Here is a 17,093-nt window from a genome sequence, read left to right as displayed (position 1 = left end):
TTATCAAAAAGGTTTAAAATAACTCTCAAACTTGACTCTCAACTCTACCTTGAATTTGATTTATGAATTCAAGATTATGATCATGTTAGGAATGATCTTAGGTGTTTAGAAGTAGCTTAGAGTAGTTAGAATCGAAAAGGAGTGAAGGTGCACTTTAAACAAACTCAAACGGGTCAACCGACGACAAACTGGAGGGGCAGGAGACCCTGGGGCTATGGGTGGCGCGGAGCGCCAGCCCCTAACATTCAGATGAGGGTTTGGGGCGCTCTGGCAGGCGCATCGCGCCAGGCCCCCAACCCAAAAAATATGACAAACTTCTTTGCTCGTTTTCTCACCCTAACTTGCCTAAAATCGAACAGTTTCTTCCATAATCACTTAGAATTGATTACTTAACATAAGTACACTCTAATCTACTCAATACATCCCTTAAAACACTCACTTTGATCTCAAGAAATCATCCAAAACCCAACACAACAAGATTTAGAATGAACTTCAAGAATACCTATCAAGAACTCAAATCTTTCAACTTCAAGAATGAAATTTGCGCTGAAAATAACATGTTTGGCGTGTGGGTGAACAAACCCAACACTATGGAAGCTTATATACCTCTTAGGGATTAAACCCATGGCGAAAATCCGCAACAAGACACAAAAATCTCAACGAACACTTGATCCTCTCATCTTTTTCTCCTCGTTTCTCTTCTTCTTTTCTCTTCTTTTCTCTCAACTAAAACCCTAGGCGTAAACTAGGATTATAAAACTGAACCTAATAGGATTAGATCCTTAAAATATTACTAAAAACGAATTAAATCTGATTGGGTAAGGAAAAGACCAAAATACCCCTCTAAAACCCGATTTTGACTTTCCTTAACTGGGAAGCCTAACTTCAAAAGGTCATATCTCACTCATACGAACTCGAAACTGAGAAAACTCGGTGGCGTTGGAAAGATAATTCGAAGTTCTTTCCTACGGTATCTGGTAGCACACCTAACTCATCCTGAGCTAGGAGTTAAGGTCGTTTGAAGTCGACCCAAAACCCATACTTAAGCATAACTTGCAAAATTTCAGATTTTGCTATTTCCAATTTAATTCTTTTTCTAACTCAAGGTGCCACATCTAGTGACCTTAACACTTAAGAAATTTTAATTCCACGGTAAAATCCTACTCACAACGAAGGATGGTTCAAGTCTTAGTTCGAAAAAATTTCTGGGGTATTACATGATATATTTTAGCAAGAGGAATATGATATGTTAATTAAGTAAAAAGTTTATAATTTATCTAATTAAGACTATCCGTCAATAAAAAAAATCAAATCTTAACACAATTTAAAATTTAAAGATCCTTATACTTGTTAAGTTTAAAATTATTAAGTACAAATTTAGTCAAGACTTCTTGTTAATTTGTTGATTCATCTTAACTATTCTATTATAATGGTAACAAAATAACCGTATCCATGCTTAAAATTATTTGAACATATAGTTATTAGTTAACACATTTTCATTTGGAAGTAAGTTTTAAACATATAATTAACACTTTTTTCATTTTTAAATAAATTTTGAACCCGCGAGTAAAACATAATAGTTCAAATTCAACAATCAATATCTTTTGAACAATATAATTAAAAAAATTAATATTATTTTCCAAAAATTAAACCAAACCTCTAATATGTATGAATAATGAAACTAATAAATCAATCAATTATAATATATTGAGATAATTTTTCATTTGACATCTCTTTATTATTCAATAATTTTTTATTATTATTTTGGGTGTTAGATGAAAATAGAGAAAATACTCAAATGACAAGATGCTTCTATAAGAACCTTTTCCATGTCTACTCCTCCATACATGTCTCGACAATCACCAATATCACACCATGCCATGATAACTAACAGAAACAATTACAATTTCTCATAAAAAATAATATTAAATATTCTCTAATAATGTAACAACAATAACATATTTAATATAATTTCACAACTGAAATATGAAGAAAAAAAAATAGAGAGACAGAAAAGATGTGTCCTGAAACCCTTAGCTTGATAAAGCCTGCCAAATTCATTGGAAAAAAAAGAGAGGAAACATATGAACAATGCATTTGTATTTAATTTAATATAAATATTCATATTATGAACCCCTTTACAATAACCAAACAATTTCATAAAAATGTAAATCTCAATTTGCTGGAACAATTATTTGACAGTATGAAAGATGCCTCAATGTTTATTGTTATATACAATATAATCATCATATTTTTGTTGATTATATAATTTAATGAAATGGGAAAAAAAATTCCATAATAGTATAAACATAAAAATAGTAAGGAAGTTAAGATTACCTTATGTCTCTCCAAAGTATTATTTTCTAATAGCAATATTGAAAAACTAGAAAAGAAAATTGTGAAAAAAATCATGATTGGATTTGAATTGAGGCTCCTTTTGTACCGTATTTAAAAGAATATTATAATGACTTTTAATTAATCTTAATAAATAACATTAATGCAGAATATGAAAGGATAATCAACTTATACACAAATAGAATAAAGAGATGAATTTAATGAAATTGAAGATGGAAATATAAGATAATGATATAAATGACTATAATAAAAAAAAGTTTATACTCTTATTTTCTGGAAAGAACGTGAAAGATAGAAAAGAAAGATAAGGGTTTAAAAAAAAGTAAAAAAATAAATAAAGAAATATAGAGGGTTTAGAAAAAATAGATAAAAATATATATTGTAATTAATTTTTTATTTTCCTTAAATTGTGATTCTCTTTATATACTCACAATATTTTTAATCATTATGTATTTATGTTAATAATAAAAGTTGCAAATGATTTCATTGTTTCATCCCATAAATACGTAATTATTCTATATGAAATATATAATTTTTAATATTATAGAGAATGTCAAAAGTTTCAGATTAGGATATTAGAAAAAAAAAATTCGGAAATGGGATCTTTCTTCCATTTCCAACTATACAATTAATATTTAGAATATTAAATGTGATTATAGAATGTTGAATTAATCTTTATCTTTTCTTAATTATAGTAAAATTATAATTAAACGTTTATTGTAATCTTTCTCTTTCCTTAATTATAATAAAATTGTAATTAAACATTTATTGTCCATAATGGTAATTTTCTTTCTATTCTTGCAATGCAATTAATGCTTAATATATTGAATGTAATATTAAATTATATTATATTTAGTGTGATGAAAAATTTTAAAAATTGAGAAAATAGATAAATAGAAATCCTGGCTTCTAAGAGGTGTCACATCAGCGATTTCTCATTCAGATTTATATATATATAGATTTTCAAAAATCTTTAAAGGATAAATTAATAAAATTATCTTTTTATTTATGATTTTTTAAGCGGACGCAAAATGAAAAAGTAATCAACTCATTAGACTTCATTCTCTTTTGGCGCATGCTAACATAACCTGTTGAGTTTTGGCCATGGCTTGAGGGAGGGGAAAGGGGTGAGGATGAGGCCAGAAACAACCTCTTGTAGGAGCATTCACTACTCCCTTGGTCTCAAATTATTTTTAATTAAGATGATCTTTTTACTATTTTATCCTCATTTGTGTTTTTTTAAGGTATACTATAATCTTTGTTCATTGAAGATACTAGTAATTATTTTTAAAAATTATGATAAATAATTTGAGACGGAGGAGTAAAGCACTTTTTTCATCGACGGATATTACTAGTGTACATAGAAAGAAAAAAAAAAGAGTGATCAGGTTATGAAGTCAATTGCAACTGTTGATAACTACAATGTGTCAAGATTGGTGACTTGACTTCAATATACAGCCTTTCAAGTGAACTGGAAATAATTTTCAGTGCTTTTTTTCCAGGTGAAGTTCAATCCAAACACAATTTGTATTCTTAGATGCTCCTATTCTTTTTCAGCTTCAAATACTTATCCTCTTAACTTTCATTTCTTCAACCAAATATAATACAACAATGTATCCAGTGAAATGAAATCTCACAAGTGATCTCGTAGAGTCTAGGCAGATTTTACTATTACCTCGTAGAGGTAGAGAGTATACAATTGAACACATACCAACTGTATGATAAAATTCCGGAAAGAAGTGAAGTTAGCAGATAACACAAGAATTAGGATCCTCTTCCACACTGTAATAGTGCTGATAAGCAGGAACAGGGGTAGGGTAATGCGGATAAGGTTGCTGATACTGATATTGATAGAGAACTGGAGCTGGATATGCCTTTATTGCTGCTGTTGCCGCTGCCGGCGCCACCGCCGCTTTCTTTGCATCCTCTTTCTTCGGCTCATCTTTCTTCTTTTCTGGCTCTTTTGCTGGTCCGACGGAGAGTATTTCAGTGTGACACAGTTTCTTCAATTTTGAAACTAATTCAACTGGATCTACATTTCCCGTCACTGTCAATTTCTTGTCCTTTGTATCTATCGACATTGAGTCTACCCCTGCAACATCATCCACACCAAAAATCACTGAAACTTGAATTTTATCCATATTGCAAGATCTGGGATCCTGACATAGTTTTGAAGAATAATAGCGTACCTTCCACAACAGAAACTTTTTTCATGACCTTTTGCTTGACTTTTTCATCCAGATACTCCAACTTCAGCACTACTTTCTGTAAATAAACAACCAAATCAGAAAGAACAAAAAAAACAATACTCGTGTTCAACCAATTGAGCAAACTTTACTTGTTTAAAATCAAACATTGATTAATCCCGTGATTTACAAATCAACACTTAAAAACTAACCATCATCTCGAGATCTGAATTAAGTGTATGGAAGTAAGTAGCAAATCAACACTTAAATTCTTTCAAACGGAGAAAAATATTGAAGGGAATAGTAGTAAGAAATATAATGGAGTTGTGAATGTGTTTGATAGATTTGTAGTTATTTATAGTAGTGATTTTTGAGCTGAGAGTGAAGAGCAGGGAGGGGACGAAGAAGCAACCAAGTCAACTTTACCAAGTCTTCCTTTTGTATGTGTCTGCTCTTATTAAGTCCATGGTCAATATATCTTCCTATCTTTAAATGCCAAAATATGCAAGTTTTTTCTTCTTCTTTTTTTTCAAAGAAAGAATTTTAGTTTACAATCTAAAATACTCATTCACTATTTTTGTTTGGATGGTTGTTAGTATTGTACTGTTTTATATTATTAATTAGAATATAATGATTGTTTTAATTATCACATAAATTTTATTATATCGTATCGTTTAAATTTATTATTGGATAACGACAAAATATCTCATTAAATTTGATGTGATCGCGTCATTATCTTAATATTTTCTTCTCATTTTGTCTTTACTTATTATTTAATAAACATTTTATCTTTTGACTTACATTTTCATAGTATCTCTATTATATACCTTGCTTTTCTTGTTGATGTTCATTATGTAACGACGAAGAATGATATGATCTATCCAAATATTATATTTATTAAAACAATACAATAGTGCAATATAATACAACACACTATATTACTCTCTTTATTTCATATTAAGTGAATTTTTGAGGGGTTTTTCATTGCTCAAAGTTCAAGATTGATGTTTGAATTTTTTTTCATATTTATCGTTTCATTTATTGAAGTTTTATATTTTCTAAGAAATAAATTACACTACTTACAAATTATATATGATTTCACATAAGGTAATAGTGAAAATTATAATTTAAATTATATCTTTAAATATGCATTGCCTCACAAATTTATTTATTTAATATATAATAGAAGGAGTAGGAAATAATTTTGTTAAGATTCAGATGGTTGATTGCCGAGTGGAATTTAGATGCTAAAATAATGAAATAAAATATTTCAGTTCAAACTTCAATGTATAGAGTCAGTCATGACCCAATTTAACACATTTAAAAGACCAAGAGGTTTTGTAAGTTTATGAATTCAAGTTTTAGTTCTTTAAAGTTATTGATTTTTAATTTAATAATAATATATATTAAAAATTATTTAATATTAAATTACGGAATTAAGTTAAGTTGCATTTGATACTTTCTTTTGGTTTGCAATTTATAAAATATAATAAGAAATGCTACATAATTAATGCACTGCATTATTATTAAAGGTAACACTTATACAAGGGTCTGTGTAGCATGACAATTGAAATAACTAATTTAAACTAGTGCAACAATAATAACAATAAAAACATTCAACAACTAAATGTTTGATTTTAACATGTTGGAAAACTATCTTCTATAGGAAAATTGATTTTTTAAAATTTTGTAATCAATAAAGAGAGTTTGCAAATTCAACTTCATCTTTGATTTGCTTTAGAGATATAGATTTTCTTTTGATGTTTTGTTTAAATTATAAGAACCAATATTTTATTTCCTACAACCAGTTTTAACCAAAAATAGAAGAATAGAAAAGGGGACAGAGAACTGACAAGGAAATGATAATAAAATAATAAGTTAGTGTCACTAACTTAGTGATATCAAGAGAAGGTTCCTAAAGTGTTATTTACTTCACATCAAATCTTCGTGCATACACTTATCACTCCGTTACGGATCTTTATTGATTTTGAGGGTGTTTGAAATACTATATATATCAATATAAAATAAGATTTAAATTTTATATATATATAATGTAATTTTTCGACAAAGAGTGTCTAACTAGACACCTGACATCACCGTAGCTCCGCCCCTACAATTCACCTGGCTCTATTTTCTTCTAGGACATGCTTGGTATGATGGATAAGAAAAAATAATTATGAAATAAAGTTTTTGTAATCTTTAATCCTTGTTTGGTTAGAAAGTTTGAAATAACCTATTTTAAGATTATTAATAGTACTGAAATGAGTTATCTCTATCTTTAGATGGAACAATAATAATGGAATAACTTAGACAAGAATAAAATAGTTAAAAATACAAAAATATCCATAAAAATGTCATGTGAAGAACAAGGATATCCAAAAGTCTCTTGATGGTATCTATGTTTGTGAGAAGGGTAAAATTGTTGAAGAAGAATGAGTACTTTAGAAGTAGGCATATTGGTGATGATCTATATCCCAAATGCTCATTTTACCATCTCTTTTAAGTTCATTGGAGACTTGAGTCAATTTGGGCACAAATATATTTTTTTTAAAATTCATATATAATTTACAAAATGACTATGAGGATCGTTATATTCTCTACATAAAAAAAATAAAATATGACAATCTTCTTCAATTCACACATTGTAACTTTTGAAAATCTCAAAAACACTAAAAATCATATTAATTTCAACCTAAAGATTTAAGTGTAATGACCGAGAGATTTGAAGAGAGGGTTCTTAAATTTCTCCAATTTAATATTTTTCGAACGTGTATTTATATCTCAACAACAACCAACGAGTTTGGTGAAAACCTAACTTGATTTGTGATTAGTGCTTAGTTTAGCCCAGTGTCGAATCTAAAGGTAAAAAATAGGGCATCGGAACCCGTGGTCTCTTCGTAAAACTAGATATTTTATGTATATATTTTCTAAAATTTGTATATTGTTATATTCTTGCACTGTGCTATAAGAAGTCTATCTGGTCCACATGGTTAAATGTTGAGCTTTTTACCTTGAGGATGAAGAATCAATTCTCACTTAATACATTTTTCTTGATGCATCCATGTTCGGATCAATTCCCACTTAATACATTTTTCTGCGTGCACCCATATTTGAAAAATCTTAAATTCGCCTCTGGTTTAGCCCAACCAAGTTATTCGTAATATGAATACTTGCTTGTTATAGAGATCCAATGCATTTTCTGGATATTTATTCAATGAATGGTGTACTTGTACATGTATTCAATTAATTAGTTAAAAATAGTTCGTGCTCAGAGGCGTATTCAGGATCGATTTTGAGATGATGGGTGCATTATTATAAAAAAGTGAATCTAAGATATAAATTTGATTAGTTTGATATTTAGGTTCTTATCACTGAAAACCGTTAAAAATTTAAAATTATAGGTCCAAAATTAACCACTTAGAAAGGTGTTACCTAATTTTAGAAAGAAAAATAAAACAAAATAGATGCAAGATTCAAATTTCTTACTTTACTTTTAGAGAAGTGCACCCAATCATCATCCATTCATATGATACTCGAGTGTGTGTTCACGTATCTATATTTCAATATTTCTTTAAAAAATAGGGATAAGAATTTGAAAAAAACCCAACTTTGGTCAGATTTGATGTTGCAATACTAAACTTTCATGAGGACCTATTACCTCCCTAGACTATTTAATACCATATTTTAAACATATATATTTACCCACGTGGATATAAAAAATAATGCAAAATTATAAATAGTAATATGTCCATGTGGGCACATATATACCTTTAAAATACACTATTAAATAGTTCAGGGGGTAAAAAATACGGTATTAAATAGTTTAGGGAGGTAATAGGTCCTCGTGAAAGTTTAGTATCGCAACAGCAAATCCGACCAAAGTTGGGGTATTTTTCAGACCCTTATCCCTAAAAAATATAGAGAAAATGGTCAAATGACCTCCCAACCTATTACCGAATTTCCAATTACACACCTATTCTTCACGGGAGTCCTATTATTCCCTGAACTACTTTAAAATGGAATAAATAACCCTTAAGTGCTGAGTTGACATAGAGAGTGTATGTCACTCTCTTTGAGAGAGTGAGTTGCCTATTATTATTTTTTAATTTCCGTTTTTTTTCTAATTTCCTTTTTTCGTTCTTCTTATTTATCTATACAATTATATTTTTTTCACCATTATCATTGTTGAAGCTTTTTTAATAGATGTTTGGTATAAAAATTATCAACAACTAATGTATTTTATGAATAAATAATTTTTCAATAGACTTATTTAGAACATATCTAACAAATTAAATTTATTTTTTTAAAAAAAACATACCCATTAATTAATTTTTTTTAAAGTCATGGACTCAAGAGTAACAAAATCAAAGTGAAGTAATTGTATATTTAAAAAATATCTTCAAACTTATTAAAAGAAACTAAAACAAAACAATTTATTCTACATTTTTAAAGAAGGATCCTACATGTTCTCCTAAAATCCATGAAGAATCAAAATCAAAAACTCAAATTATAAATTAATCATGAAAATTTTAGAGGGAGAAAGAATAAAGAATAGGGGAAGAGAAAAGGTGACTTGAATTTTCGTTTTTATAAATTGTTAGAAATATAGAAATTTATTGAGGTAAAAAATGGTGTTTATTATAGTTAGGATTGAAAAAATGATTGGGGAAGAAAGGAAGAGGAAGGAGGAGAACTTTTTTTAAAAAAAATATATTATTAAATGGTGAGATACATGTATCAAGTGTGTGTATTTCACCACAAGACACATGCCTGGTAATGACATTTCAGGAAGGAAATAATTCCACTTTAAAATAGCTCAGAGGGGTAATATGACCCCTGTGAAGTATAAGTGTGTAGCGGAAAGTTTGGTAATAGATTGGGGGGTCATTTGGCCATTTTCTCAAAAATATAATACTATTATATATGATCTCGGGAGGGGAACATGGATTCACGTGAACCCAATGGCCCCCCTTACATACGCCCATCGTGCTCATAAAAATATGTTAAATTTTACTCTTTTTATTTTAAAATAAGTGTCATATTAGTTTTTTAAAAAAATTGTCCAAGAAAAATGGTTACCTTAAAATTCAACATAAAAATAGTACTATATTTTTTCAACTATGCCCTAATACTCCTATTAATAGTGTTCAAGAGACATTTATCAAAATAAGGGTAATTTAGAAAATAAAATATTATATTTATTAACTTTTTTAATAGAGGTGATTCCTGCACTTAAGGATTATAATTTTCTCATCATCTTAAAAAATATATTTTCAGTTATGTTTTCTTTTAAAGTTTAGACCACTCTTTACTTTAGTTCATGTTACTTCAGAAAATTAAATTTCACCTAAAAAATAGTTTGGATGAGTTATTTTTTAGCAGAATAAATTGATCTATTTTAATTATTAAGCTAATAAGAGTCAATTTAAATACCAGTGACTTTAATTAAAAAAAATTAAAATGTTATTGGTCTTTTACAAAATTCTTGAATCGTAGAAAATTCAGTAGTATAAAAAATTGTTGAAAAGAAAAATATGGAAGTGCTGGAAAATATAAAGTTTAATGTTCTTTCATTTGAAAAGAAATAAATCAAAGGAGCTAACAAGCCCAGGCGTAACATTTGTAATTCATAAATGACTAGAGAATTTGGCCGCGCTTCGTGCGATCATTAAAAATTAAATATTTTTGATTAATTTTATATTTATTCTGTTATTTAATCGTAATATTATTATTTGTTTTAATACTATGAAGATTGTGAAAAAAATAAAGCTTGACAAATTTTACATCTATTAAATGAGGAAGAATATATTTTTTATCAAATAAGTTAAAATATATTTGCTAATAACAAATTCTTCCATTGCATGAAGTTGATCCTTTAATATATAATATATATTCCGGTGTACCATTCTCCTTAAATGTCTAAGAAATATCTCATAATGTGAAATAACATTGTAATACTAAACAAATGCATCAACAAATGAAATTTATATTAAAAAATATATTGAATAATGACGTAATAATACGTTAATAGAATTTCCTATCCATTTTTTAAAAAAAAACTTCACCTTTCAATTTCGTTATATCTTCTTATTTAGTAGAAGAATCATCATTTATTATATTCTACGCCACCTTAATTTGTAGTTTTGTGCTATCAGAGTTTTAAGAATAAACATTAAATTTTAAATCGAAATAAAAAATCATTGAAAAATGACAGAAAAAATAATAATAATATATGAAAATTAAAATAAGGTGCAAGAAAAGTTTTTTCACGATAATTTTTTGAAATATATTGATAACAATTAAAATGGAGCTGTTATTTTATCTTTAAAATTAAGTTTGATTGAATTGAATTAGAATGAGAAAAAAATATTAAACTAATAACTTTTTAATATTATTAAATGCATTTTCTTTTTTATTGAGTAGTAGATTAAAAGTTCTGAATTAGGATATTAAAATAATATCTTACTCTCTCCTTAATTATTATGGTATTGCAAACATTTATTTTTCTTAAATGGTGATTCATTTTCCATTTACAGTTATATCCAAATAATTTCTAATGTATTGAATGTGGTTATGGGATATTAAAATAATATCTTTATATTTCCTTAATCATAATAAAATTATAATTTAACATTTATTTTTCTGAAATGATAATTTTGTTTTAATTCCAAGAACATATTGTTTACTATATTGAATGTAATTATAATAAAACATATTGTATTTAGTGTGACCAAAGAACTCAAAAATTTGAGATATTAGATAAATAGTAATCTTAGCTTTTAAGAAATGTCACATCATCATTTACATATTCAACTTTATATATATAAAAAGAGTTAAAAAAGAAAAAATAAGTGATTTAAGAAAATTATATAAATAACATTAATGATGAGATGAAGATTAAGGAAAAAAGTGAAATAAATTAGTAGTATTGATGATGATAAAAGTTAAACAATTCATTTTTTCTATTATTTAAATTTTTAACATAAAATTTCCAATATTTTAAAATTAAAAATAAATGTTAAAAATAAAAATAAAAATCGAGGCAATAATTGTTTTAAAGAAATATAACCAAAATTGTCAAAAAAAATTGATAAGAATAAATAAGTATTTATTACTAAGAAGGGTGTCACTACATTTTTTATTTTAACTTTATTGTTACATATGAATAGAAACTTTTAGAAGAAGAAATGATCCAAAAATTTAAAAATAATGATTTCTTAAATGGTGATTCCTTTTCCATTTACAACTTTTCAATTAATTTTTAATGTATTAAATATGGTTATGGATAGGGGTGTTCACGGTTTGGATAAAAACCGATCCAAACCGAAAAACCAAACCAAATCAATAAAATAAAACCAATTTTATTTGGGTTTGGTTTAGTTTGGTTTTAGATTTTTTAAAACCGGTAGTATTTGGTTTGGTTATGGTTTTATTCGAAAAAACTGAAGAAATAACTAAACCGAACCGATGAATTATATACATATATTTTATTAATATACATACTTAATATATTATTTTATAAATAATTTTAAAGATCTTGTATATGTTTTCATTAAAATTTCTTTATACTTCACTTATTGAAAGCAAGAATACCCAAGGCGAAAACATTTATCTTATTGATTTCATGTAATATGAGTGTCTATGACAATTCTTTGTGGGACTGAAAATGTTATTGTCTCTTTCTTCTTGGCCAATATAGTGAATTTAAAGTTTTATTGATAGTAAATTTAGTGATCGAAAGTTCGGTAATTTAAGTCATTCTAATTATTTTTTTTGTTTTGAATGGATTGTTGTCACTTTTTTCACATTTTGAATGAATTGTTTCTTTTATTTATGTATATGGTTAATAACCGAACCAAACCAAACCGAAACTGATAACCACCATACCGGTAAATGTATATTATATTTGGTTTGGTTTGGTTTTGATAATTTTAAAACCGATTAAGTTGGTTTGATTTTGGTTTTGACCAATAACCGATCCAAACCAACCTGTGAACACCCCTAGTTATGGATATTGGAATAATATTTTTATCTTTCCTTAATCATAATAAATTATAATTTAACCTTTATTTTTGTGAAATGATAATTTTCTTTTCATTCGTACAACATATTGATTAATATATTGAATGTAATTATAATAAAACATGTTGTATTTAGTATGACAAAAGAATTCAAAAATTTGAGAAATTAGATAAATAGTAATCCTAACTTCTAAGAAATGTCACAATATATATATATATATATATAAGAAAATGATACAAATTACATTAATGATGAACTGAAGATTAAAGAAAGAAGTAAAAGAAATTAATAATAATATTGATGGTGATAGGAGTTAAATAAATCATTTTTTATATTTTATAAATTCTCAGTCTTTTAAAATTAAAAAATGCTAAAAAAAATAAAACTAAAACTAAAAATTGAGGCAATAATTATTTTAAGGAAAAAATAACAAAAAATGTAAGAAACATTGATAAAAAATAAATAAGTATCTATTGCTAAGAAGGGTGTCACCCCACATTTTCTATTTTAACTTTATTATTACATATAGATAGAAACTTAAGATGAAGAATGATCCAAAAAATTTTAAAATGACAAATCAATTATGTAAAAATACATATGTAATTCTTATAAAGTTATAATAACTAATTTCTTGAAATAAATAATTAAAAGAAAGAAAAAAAGTAATTAAGAAAATAATATAAATAACACTAATTATGAGATTAATAGCATTGATGAGAAAAGGAACTAAATATGTTCATCTTTTTAAATTAATTTTTAAGAAAATATATATAAACTTTAATTAAAGATACAAAAAAATCAAGACAAAATAAAAGAATAAAGAAATTAGAAGAATAATGAGGTTCAAAGAAATAATATCTAATTTTCTCTCTTTTCAAATCACAAAATAAATTTTTGCTTGTTCTCCTCCTAATTTGATACTAATTTCATAAATAAATTGATTTTTTCTCCAAATAATTATTCTTACCCTTTGAAATACTAATCAGCCTTCCTATAAATTTCTCACCACAATGAATTTTTTCTCCTTGTAGGAGGAATAAACATTTTTTCAAAAAGTCTTTTATTTTGAAGAGAAACTTTTGTTACATGATCTCTTTCTTTATATTAATGTCTTCACATGAATCATGAGATATTCTCTCTTTCTCTTTTGTTAAAAAAGTCACATGACCTAGAAATTTGATGGACATCTTAGCGACAGAAGTTGATACCATATATTCATCATCATCGTCAGAAGAAGAAGAACCAAAGTGAAGAAATTTGTTCTTATTTGTTACAAATGCTCAAATATTTTTTTTATTTTATAGGCAAAATAATTATAAACAGTTATGAAAAATGAATAGTTTTTATCTTTTCATGTTCCATTTACTTAAATCTATATTAGTGTAATGGATGTTATAAAGGGCATAATTAATTGGGTATGACATAAATACTTTCAGTTTTTGTTAAATACAAAACAAAGATAAAATGTCAAAAAAGGAGAAAAAAGATAAATATAAATGTTAGCCATAGAGAAGTGTCACATCAGATTGTCTATATTCAGCTTTATATATATATATATATATATATAGATTTGTCATCATATAAAATGTGTTCTAACTAATTAAAAATTATTCATATCCCTCTTTTATTTATTGGATCAAATTTACCTTTTCTTTTTATTCATTGGCAAAAAAGTATACTTCACCAATTAGAAATAATTTAAATTTGTCTCTCCTTTTACCTATTAGATAAAAATGTTTTTAACATTAGGAATAACAATGGGATGGGACGGTTGCGGAGTGGGCGGGGGGATACAAAATATTTTTAAAGAAAAATAGGTGTGGGGGGGGGGGGATATGTTGGTACTAATAATTTGGACATTAGTCAAACTTAAATTCTTAATATATATTCTTATAAAAATAATTGGAATTTCATTCTTTACCTTCTTTAATTTCACTCATCTCTAATTCAACAAATTCTAATGGCTCTTATATAATTACTACACAATTAATCAAATCTATGTATAAAAACAAAGACAAAGATGGAAGAGGAATTAAAGCTAATTAGTTCAGTTAATGAAACTAGCATAACTAGTTCAGTTAATGAAACTAGCATAGCTAGTTCAGTTAATGAAATTAATACACAATTCTTAGCTTAGTTCAGTATGAAACTAGCAGTTAATGAAATTCTATAACTCAGCTTTTAAATGAAGATATATATGTTGAAGAAGAAGGAAGCTGACGATTGGAACATGTCAAAGAAATAGGTCCAATGAAGCTGACTGACGTGTCTACAACAAGTGTTGACGAAGAAGGAAGCTGACGATTGGAACATGTCAAAGGAACAGGTCCAACAAAGTTGACTGACAAGTTTACATCACTGCTGTAGAATTAGAGTCACACTAAAATTAGACTACTTATATTAATTAGGATTATATTATGACTAGGATTAGATTACGTTTAGGATTATAGTCCAACTAAGATTAGATTATTTATAATTATTTTATTATTATAGTAGTAATAGGTATTGTAGTAGGACTCTAAGTATAGTTAACTTAGGACTCTATTCTCTCCCTATATATAAGGAGTATGTACTTAACAATTTTAATCATCAATACAATCCTTGATTTCTCCATATTTACGTGAGATTTCTACATGGAATCAGAGTATAAAAGTTGTTCCGCTCTCTGAGTATTGATAAAAAAAAAACCCAAACGTTAAATTGCAATGACGACTTATACCAACACTATGTCGACCTCCTCACTTCACCAACTCATTGTCACTTGCTCCATTAAACTTAAGCCAGCAAACTACCTCATAAAGATGACACAAATATCCCCATTGATTAAGATCACAGAGAATGAACCAAGTAAAAGTAGTTATTCCACTGGACAGACTGGGGAAAGTTGTAGCGGTTGAGAAGGATACAAAAGATAGTGGAAACATTGATGATTGGAAGGAGAAATATATGTTGCTAAGGAGTTGGATCTCAGGCACCTTGACCGAAGAAAGCATGTACCTAATTATGGGCAGCTCAACTGCCAAGGAAACGTGAGAATGCTTGGAAAAAGCTTATATTCAAGCAACAAAAATAATTAATTTTGCTAGGGGATTAGGTCTCAAATACAAGACCTTTAGGACTGTCATATTAGGTAAGGCACCATATCCCACCCTTAATCAATTTGTTTATGCTCTCACGAGTTTTGATTTAAGGGAATATGAAAAAGACGTGTCACAACAAAACCATATATAACATGGTATTCTCTGCCTAAAAAGGTAGGGAAAGAGGAAACAACAACATCAACTCCAGAGAAACAGGTTTCAAGCATGCTGAACAGAGAATAGGTTCTCAGAACAATCAATATGGACCAGGTTCTCTGAACAATAAAAGTTTCCAAAGTGAAAATAAGAAGAGGAATAATATTGAGTCATGTCAAATTTATGGTAGGAATAATCAAATTGTTCTTAAGTGTTTTTACTGGTGGAACTACTCGTATCAATCTGCAGATGAACTATCATAAGCAATGACTAGACATCACATTCATATCGAAGCATTGACAAAACAAGTTTTTGCTGGGTATTCAAAGTATTTTTTTTGCAGGGTATTTGAATCAAGCTAGGAGTAACGGTTCTTCTACTCACTAGCTTGAGGCGAAGTGTTGAAGAAGAAGGAAGCTGGTGATTGGAACATATCAAATGAACAGGTCCAACGAAGCTGACTGATGTGTCTACAACAAATGTGGATGAAGAAAGAAGTTGATGATTGGAACATGTCCAACGAAGCTGACTGACGAGTTTACAGCACCGCTGTAGAATTAGAGTCGCACTAGGATTAGACTACTTATATTAATTAGGATTATATTATGACAAGGATTAGAATACGATTAGGATTATAGTCCAACTAAAATTAGATTATTTATAATTGTTTTATTATTATAGTAGTAATAGGTATTATAGTAAGTTTCTAAGTATAGTTAACTTAGAACTCTACAATTCCCTCCCTATATAAGGAGTATGCACTTAACAATTTTAATCATCAATACAATCCTTGATTTATTAAATAAAAAGGAAGCTGGCGATTGAAACATGTCAAAGGAACAGGTCCAACAAAGTTGACTGACGTGTCTACAACAAGTGTTGATGAAGAAGAATCTGATGATTGGAACAATGATAAATAATCTAATCTTAGTTGGACTATAATCCTAATCGTAATCTAACTCTAGTCATAATATAATCCTAATTAATATAAGTAGTCTATGTTGACACCCAATTTTGGACATCCATGATAGGAATTAATTTTTGAACTTCATTAATTTCAAAGGATTTGAAATAATTAATTTTTATAAAGTTCAAAATAATTTTCAAGTTATTTTTAATCAATTTTATCATTTTTATAATTTTTAAGTAATATATATGTTTCATATAATTTTGTATATAATTAGTATATTTTATAAACATTTCGAAAATCACCTCAAAAAAAAGATTTTAATTTTAGTAAGTATTTTATTAAATTAGTTTAGTTTAAATTATGATTTATATTTTGAGTCATTAG

General features: G+C 27.4%; 1 protein-coding gene across 1 annotated transcript; it reads right to left on the bottom strand.

Moving 5' to 3' along the window:
• Nucleotides 1-3,769: 3,769 nt before the first annotated feature.
• Nucleotides 3,770-4,880, bottom strand: LOC125834333 (heavy metal-associated isoprenylated plant protein 12-like). The gene is made up of 3 exons (XM_049513485.1): nt 4,754-4,880; nt 4,545-4,620; nt 3,770-4,447 (listed from the first exon to the last, which is right to left on the bottom strand). The coding sequence occupies exons 1-3, from the start codon at nt 4,757-4,759 to the stop codon at nt 4,101-4,103; spliced, it is 429 nt and encodes a 142-aa protein (XP_049369442.1). The 5' UTR covers nt 4,760-4,880; the 3' UTR covers nt 3,770-4,100.
• Nucleotides 4,881-17,093: the final 12,213 nt, after the last annotated feature.

This window comes from Solanum verrucosum, unplaced genomic scaffold (assembly GCF_900185275.1).
Source record: "Solanum verrucosum unplaced genomic scaffold, falcon-dt-bn FXZP01000279.1, whole genome shotgun sequence".
Lineage (NCBI taxonomy): Eukaryota > Viridiplantae > Streptophyta > Magnoliopsida > Solanales > Solanaceae > Solanum > Solanum verrucosum.
This window is presented reverse-complemented; position numbering and strand designations above follow the sequence as displayed.

What these genes read in the sequence shown, in the direction of transcription:
- LOC125834333 (XM_049513485.1), bottom strand. An exon ending in AAAAGTTTCTGTTGTGGAAG is followed by an intron (nt 4,448 to 4,544) that starts GTACGCTATTAT and finishes ATGATGTTGCAG; the next exon opens with GGGTAGACTCAATGTCGATA.